Source organism: Dryas octopetala, chromosome 1, assembly GCF_963921425.1.
Source record: "Dryas octopetala chromosome 1, drDryOcto1.1, whole genome shotgun sequence".
NCBI lineage: Eukaryota > Viridiplantae > Streptophyta > Magnoliopsida > Rosales > Rosaceae > Dryas > Dryas octopetala.
This window is the reverse complement of record NC_141366.1, coordinates 24,249,814-24,257,663: the sequence shown is the minus strand read 5'-3', so window position 1 is coordinate 24,257,663 and position 7,850 is coordinate 24,249,814. Positions and strand designations below refer to the sequence as shown.

Sequence of the window (7,850 nt, the reverse complement as noted above, 5' to 3'; positions counted from 1 at the left end):
TCACTATAAATAGAGCACGCTAGTCCTCAGGTAAGAGAGACAACCTTAGCTCTCTAGACTATTCTTGAAAGGTGTGATTATTGACTTGAGCATCGGAGGGTCTTTAGCCGATACCACACTGGTGCCCTCTTATGCTTAGCGTTTTTTGTTCTAGTGTGCAGGGTAGAAAGAGAGTGATTGACAAAGGCCTTGACGTGGAGGTCAGAGGCTATGTTGATGGTTTGACAAAATTTGCGCATCAACACATACATTTAGCCCTTATCTTTTAGCATTTTTAGTATTTTATTTTTCTTTTAAATATTTAGTTAAATATTGGGCAATATTAGTTTTTATCTAATTTCTTAGATTTTATCTAGAATAAACTAATTTTATGAGTTTTAATTATTATTACTTAATTTTGCTTTTATTTTGTAGGATTTTAAATTTGAAAGCCCAAATAAAAGAGAGAAGAAAATGAAGAGGAAAAGGCCCAAAGAAAGAAAAGGAAAAGAAAAGTGGCCCAAGCCCAAAACAAAATAAAAGAGGAAGAAAGGAAGAAGAAGGAGACGAAGGCCCAAAAAGAGTGAGCCTAGTCACAAGCCCAGGCCCGCCTCATTTGAGAGGCGAATAGTCACACGGAAGCTTCTAGGAAGCTTCCGTTGCACCTTTCTCTCACCTTGAGCTGATGCGCATCCCCACATGTCAGTGAGCCAGCCGGTCTTTCTCTTTCTCCTCTGTCCCTCTCAGCGCGCGCTAGATGTCCTTTGGTAGCTGTTCCCAACCATTCCTTGTATCTGATTTTCTCTCCCCTTTGCTGGCCTAATCAAAGTGTGATATTGTCCTTCTTTTAGATATTTTTGTGTTGCTCCTTCCTATCACTTTCCTCCCTTCCACTTGTATTTTGTCTATAAAAGCATTGAGTTAGCACATTTTAGGGAGCTTTTTATTCTGAATTTTATTTTCTAGTTTTTAGTAAGGGAATTTCCATCCCCTTGGGGATAGAAATTATGGGAGAGTTGTGAAACTTTTTTTTTTTATTTCTTTTGTAGTACTTTAATTTATGCCTTTTATTTAATCTATGTTCCTTAGTTATTTTTTCTTCTCTTGTCATTTCATTTTAGAATTCTTCTTTCTTTTATTTCTTGCAATTTATTTTTATGTTTTAAAATCATGGGAGGTCACTAAACCCTCTTACCAAGGTAAGGGGGAAGCAACCCATGAACATTCTCTAGTTAATTTCCCATGTTTTAGTTCCTTAAAGTCTTTTAGATCTTGTTTATGAATTGAGAAAAGAGCAAACTTTCACCCATTATGCCATATATCATGGGTAGTTAGAAGGCTCTTTTCTACATTTATACTTGGTTTTTAATGCAAATTTCTTTGATCCTTAGTTGTTACTTAAATTTTGGTTTCACTTGGGATGCTTAGAGTTTGTAATCTTAAGCTAAACAAGATCTACCATAAAATATCATTTCTTTTGTGCTTAAAATATATAAATATATACCTTTGGTGAAGACATCAAGTTAAGTTTTAATTAGGTGCCTTCCTTTCTATGAGAAATTGCTAGAATTTTATTAGGTTTGCACATGGTACTGTGGAACCCTAGACCTTGGTTCCATATCAATTTCTAGATTCTTACACCTACATTTACCATTTTATTTAGTTGTTATTTAGGTGTTTTTTTTTTTTTTTTATATATATAAAAACTCAAAAATCTTCCAAGCTAGGTTAGAGATAAATTAACTAAAGTTCTAAACTAGTGTGTCCATTTTACAACACTCCTTAGGGTTCGACCTTGGATTTAGATGAACCGTACTACACGATTCGTATGCTTGCGAGAAAATAAACATATGACTTGCTTTTACAAATTGTTAATGATGATTATTCTACTATGTTTGTACTATGTTCAAAAAGTGGGAGCAAAAGTAACTTTTTACTCTTCAAAACAATTGTTGTTTTGATATAATTGTTCTCTATTTATTGATTTATAGTAATGATTTGTGCGTTCCACTTCCCATATGTCCAATTGTTCTTGCCGAATATTTGGTTACGGTGCTTTTTGTACTTATTTTCTTTCTTAACTACAACCTATTTGATCTTGTAGATTTTCTTCTCATGTAGTCTTATATGGAGTAATGGTTTTTTGTCTTTTGAGTATTAAGATAACTGTCGAATGCCTTTTTCATTTCTATTCGGTAGTTATTCACCGAATAATCCACCAATGTTCAGCAGATAACTGTCAAATAACCATAAATATTTCAGTAGATAACTGTCGAATGACCCGACGAACAAAATTAAAATTTTTTGTTTTAAGGGTAAAGTTGAAATTTTGAAATAGGGTGGTCAACTCAGCAATTTAGGGTGGTCGGAATAGCACTGTTCTTCTAAATTTCCCTATAGTATCATTTGAGGGAGTTAATGTCTAAAAATTTATGGTATTTGAAGTCTCATAATTTATGGTATTTAAAGTCTCACAATTTATGGAATTTAAACTCCCACAACTTATTAGGTAATTTCAATTGTAGAAATCTCAGGAAAAAAGAAGAAGCAGAAAATGCACAAACTCTAGAAAAACTTAAAAATCTTCTATAAAAAAATAGAGAAAAACTACAAAAATCAAAATAAAGTAATGTACTTATATTTTTTTGGGTCAAAAAGTAATGTACTTATATGGTAATGGCTACATTATAAATCATAAAGTAATGTATCGAGAATAATCTATCCATTATATGATTACAGCATGGACATTCGATTGTGTTAATAGGCTTTTTCTATAATGGATAAAAGACCATGAAACTTAGCAGAAATAAACTACAATTATATATATATTTTATTTTATTTGATTCATTTAGTTTGCTATTGTACCCTTCTTAGGGTCTTTAAAAGGTACTCGTACACCAAATCTCAAATTTCTCTATATATAAGTACTTTTGATATGGGGAAGTAGGATTCAAATTTAGGACATATTCAAAATTCAATTGTCAAAATCTTGAAACTACATGTAGTTTGATTACGCAAAGCGTAAGTAGACAATCAAGAACCAAGATTCAATTGCATCTCAAACCGAATCCTTGGTTCAGTTCAACCAAATTCTCCAAAACACTTTTCCAAAAATCTCAATTTCCAATGGATCATTTTGGAAATCCTAATTCAAACTGAAAATTATGAGTTGACTGGATCCTCTCAAAGGGTACGTAGGCAACTTGAGGCCTCTTCCTAAGTACAAACTTGGCAACTCAATTGACTAAACTCAAGTAATTACACAACTAAGAGTTGACTAATGAGATTAATTAGGTTGTTGCTTAAAAAATGAGTATGTCCTTGTATAATTAAGAGATGCACTCCATCAAATGAGTCATACTAAAAATAATAAAAACTCTATTCTTCCATGAAGGCGAGTGAAATTATGTTAGTTAATATTTTTTATTCAACATTAAAACAAAGAAAATTGACTTAAGCATTAGAGCCTCTTTAGAATAAAAAAAGAAAAAAGAAAAGAAAAACCCTCGAAAGGGTTTGTGGTGCATTTGTTCATTTAGCACGAGCTCATAATTCTCATTAAAATATTCAGTTATTCATTATTGGCATGATGTAGAAGTTCAAAGAAATCAACGACCGTCAAAACATTTAATGTTCGCAATTCGTTTCTACAAATGAGTCAACCCTAACCTAAGTCAGCCGTTTAGAATCATGTTGTGTTCAAGTTAATTGATATATGTTGAAAACTAAAAATTAAAGTACAATTTTCTTTATTTTTAAATCAAAACTATAATTTATGTATCACTTATAAAAACAAAAATGTATTTAATTATGGTACTAAAAAAACTATAAAAAATAATTATATAATTATACAAAGACCTGTATAGTACATATTAAAAAATGAGAAAAATTTACTCATTTACTACATATAATACTAAATAAACATGCTTATTATATCACAATTGTGTTACACATGTTTGACAATATTGTGTTTAACAGATTGTGTTATATATTTATATTTGTGTCAAGCAATGGTCAACCCAAATTTAGTAATTTTTTGTTGGGTTTAAATCGTGTTATTGTGACGTGTCAAAAATTTTGCCTCTAACCACATGTGGGGTGGTCCGATGAGTTAAATTTTTTGAGGATAAAATAGAAATATGAAAGAAATTGAATAAGAGATAATGAGCATTTGGGAAAAGAATTGAATTCCCCCTTTCTCCTAGTCTTGCTTTCTTTAATTTAATTTTTTTTTCTTTTTAACAAAGCAGTTTATAGGTCCAAAAGAAAAGAATACGTGCGATTGAAGAAAAGAATAATATTGGCGATAAAAAAAATATTTTTTTACATTTTATCCATTTGAACTCTAGGTTTAATCTCACTTTACTACTTAAAAAAAAATTGTCTCAATTTACTATATGAATTAAAAATTTGTTACAATGTACCACCTTTGGCTAATTTTTTCTTAATTTTTGTTAAAATTAAGAGTGTTTTGGTGTTTTTCAAGTTCCTATTGTTAAAAAAAAGTTATTTTTTACGCTTTATTTATTTTGACACAATAAAAAATTGACTTGAAAAGATCAAAATACTTTTATTTTTAACAAAAATTTAGACAAAATGTGACAGAGGTGGTATATTGTAACAAATTTTTAATTTAGGTGATAAATTGAGATAAAATTTTTTTTTAGGTGGTGAAGTGAAATTAAGTTTAAAATTCAAGTGAGTAAAGTGTAATAAAGCAGAAAAAAGAAAAAAAGAAAAAGCAAAGAATATGTGCGGATGAGAGAGAATTAGATGCCGATAGACAACCACTATTCATTTCGATATATATGAGACACACAGACATATTATACTTTTCCCTTTGGACACTTTCTCTATGATTATCCCTGAAACCAAACGTGCAATAATGGCTGATCAGCTCACGGACGATCAGATCTCGGAGTTCAAGGAGGCTTTCAGTCTCTTCGACAAGGACGGCGATGGTCTTCTTTCTCAGATCCCTCTTTTTGTGTCTCTCTTTTATAGTCTTCTTTTGTTTTCTTTCTTATTTTGTCTAATTGATCTCTGATTTTTAGATCTAATTTCGTGATCGGCTTCAAAATTTTGTATTCGTTTGTGAAAATTTGTGGTTGATCTAGGGTTTGTTAGCGATTTAATTGCTGTATCCGTGGAGTGAGTTTTGATCGGTTAGGGCAATACGATTTTGTTAGATTTAATCATTGGGCATGGTCGAAACTTTTCTGGGTTTGAATTCGAGTATATGGATTATGATTATGTACTCTCATTTTTTTGTTTGGTATATGTTTCCTCCATTGTTTGGGTTACTTTTTCTTTTCCGGAGAAAAATGGTTTTTGATTTTATTTCTCTGATATGTTCTTCGGGTTGCAGAAATAATATGTATAGTATTTGGATCCATACCATAATGCTATATTCTAAATATGAGAATCTTTAGAAATATTAATTGTATGGTTTTTGTGAAATCTGGATGTACTATTTTTTTCTTATCATATGACATCTTTTATCTATATTTTACAGTCTTGGCTCTTGAGTTTTTTTCTTGTCAAGAGTTTGAGCTTTGAAAAGCAACTATAATTGTCACAAAGGTTGGGTCATTTTGTTGGGTATTTTTTGGCTGATCCAATTGTTTCACTTTGGGTTAGGTTATGTAGTCTTTGAAATCTCTTTTTTTTTTTTTTTGGTGTGTTTGTAAATTACTTTTGTCTTCTGCTAGCATTCTTTTCCGACAGATATTGGTTTTAGATATACTGGATAATTGATTGCAATCTTTATTTTTCCAAGTGTTTACAATATTGCTATTTGATTGAATATGATAATTTTTTGTGTTTTTTCATATTAGGCATAAACTCTCACAACAACAGTAATAATATATTAGTATCAATTTTGGGAAAACAAGTGGTATGTTCATTAAGCCTTGTTACGCATCCCTGCCCACCAAAAAAAAAAAAAATTCAGAAATGTAAAAGAAGCTTGGTTTTCTTCCTACTAAAACCTAGTACCAATTTCTTTGTTATATCCCGTCATAATTTTTGTCTAAATTCTGATGCAGGCTGCATCACTACCAAGGAGCTTGGGACTGTCATGCGTTCACTTGGGCAGAACCCAACTGAAGCAGAGCTTCAGGATATGATTAATGAGGTTGATGCTGATGGGAATGGTACCATTGACTTCCCGGAGTTCCTTAACCTGATGGCCCGGAAGATGAAGGACACTGATTCTGAGGAGGAGCTCAAGGAAGCCTTCCGGGTGTTCGATAAGGACCAGAATGGCTTCATTTCTGCAGCTGAGCTTCGCCATGTTATGACAAATCTTGGTGAGAAGCTGACAGATGAGGAAGTTGATGAGATGATTCGTGAGGCAGATGTGGATGGTGATGGACAGATCAACTATGAGGAGTTCGTCAAAGTCATGATGGCCAAGTGAGGATCGATTGACCAAAACCAAAAATTTGATATAAAAACAAAAAAAGGGAACAGGGCAGATAAGTTTAAAGAGATTTGCATATCCCATTAGGACATCTTCATTTGGTATTGCTAGCTTTTGGTTGGTTCATTGTCTCTTTTCTTGTATGCACTATTTGTGGTTCTGTTCCTTTAGTATCTACTTGTTTGCTGTCTCTTTGTAGTTTCGGTTTGGTAGTGTCTTTTACTTTACATTGGTATTTTCATTCTACTTTTGCTATCATGAACCTAGAACAATTGGGTGAATCTGATGTTCTTGCTTATGGGTGACTCATTGTTAATATTGCAAGTTTTACCATCTCTTGTTTGTATGAATCTTGTCATGTCCTTGTGATCACTTGCTGTTGCTGTTTATTATCTTAAAAGCATGAATTTAATGGTAGCTTTGTTTTCAATTCCTGTTTGACCAACCATGGAATCTTTTTGTGGGAGGGATACATATTTAATATTAGCTGTCAGTTTAGCTGTCCCTTTCGTTTTTTATCCCAATATGGCCACCCCTCGTAAAGGGTAGTCGGCAGTCTAACCTAAGAAGGAAAGTTGTCACAGATAATAGAGCGTCTTCGTATGCAAGCATATCCGTTTTCCTCGCCTTCTCTCTCTCTCTCTCTCTCTCTCTCTCTCTCTCTCTCTCTCTCTCTCTCTCTCTCTCTCTCACACACACACACACACACTCATAATTGCTTCTCTTGTGAAGAAGTGGTTCCCTTGGTCTTCATTGCAACTAAAATAATGTGTAAAGAATTTTCAGACCATTTCTGAAATTTTGGGAAGAGTGAGGAGCAACATACTCTTATGGGTACAGAAGTGGCTGGAGAAGCCTTTAGTTTGCCCATTGTTTGACTTGTAGACGTTTAATCAAGTCTAGATGATTTGAACCATAAATTTGCATAATGTGGTGGTGGCTATATTCCTGCAGTGTGGATTAAGTTTTTTGATGCGGAGAAGTGCTAGACTGATTGGTTGTGTTGTCTGTGCTATTGCTGTTTTCATTTTAGACTAAGACTAGATTTTGATGGAAGTGCAAATGGAAATTATATACCCAGTTGCTTTTTATGTTGAAACTTAACCAGTTACTCCATCATTGATGCATGAAATATTAGTTTCTCTTCAATTTATGTGCGTGTGCAGTTGTGTTTGCTGTCATATCATATGTCTTGCTTATTATTTACCTCTTAAAGGCTTGTTTGAAATGAGTTAGTGATTGCCATAGGAAAATGACTTCTCTAACTAGGGACATTGAATTTAAGGGCACCCTAGACTCTGGGTGGGTCATGAGGTTGATAAAATTAGGTTGGTCTGGTCTGCTTTCAGTAAACCATTAAATTTGATTGTGATGTTAACTTAATTTGGTTTTTAAACAATTTTAAGTAGCGGCTGGTATAATTGCTTGTTTTAGTTGGTGGTTGAAT

At 32.8% G+C, this 7,850-nt stretch overlaps 1 protein-coding gene across 1 annotated transcript; it reads left to right on the top strand.

The window, feature by feature from the left end:
• The first annotated feature begins 4,780 nt into the window (after nucleotides 1-4,780).
• On the top strand, nucleotides 4,781-6,753 carry LOC147299324 (calmodulin-7-like). The gene is made up of 2 exons (XM_086239531.1): nucleotides 4,781-4,940; nucleotides 6,027-6,753. Exons 1-2 carry the CDS (start codon nucleotides 4,835-4,837, stop codon nucleotides 6,398-6,400), a joined length of 480 nt encoding a protein of 159 aa, XP_086095657.1. The 5' UTR covers nucleotides 4,781-4,834; the 3' UTR covers nucleotides 6,401-6,753.
• The last annotated feature ends 1,097 nt before the right edge of the window (nucleotides 6,754-7,850 follow it).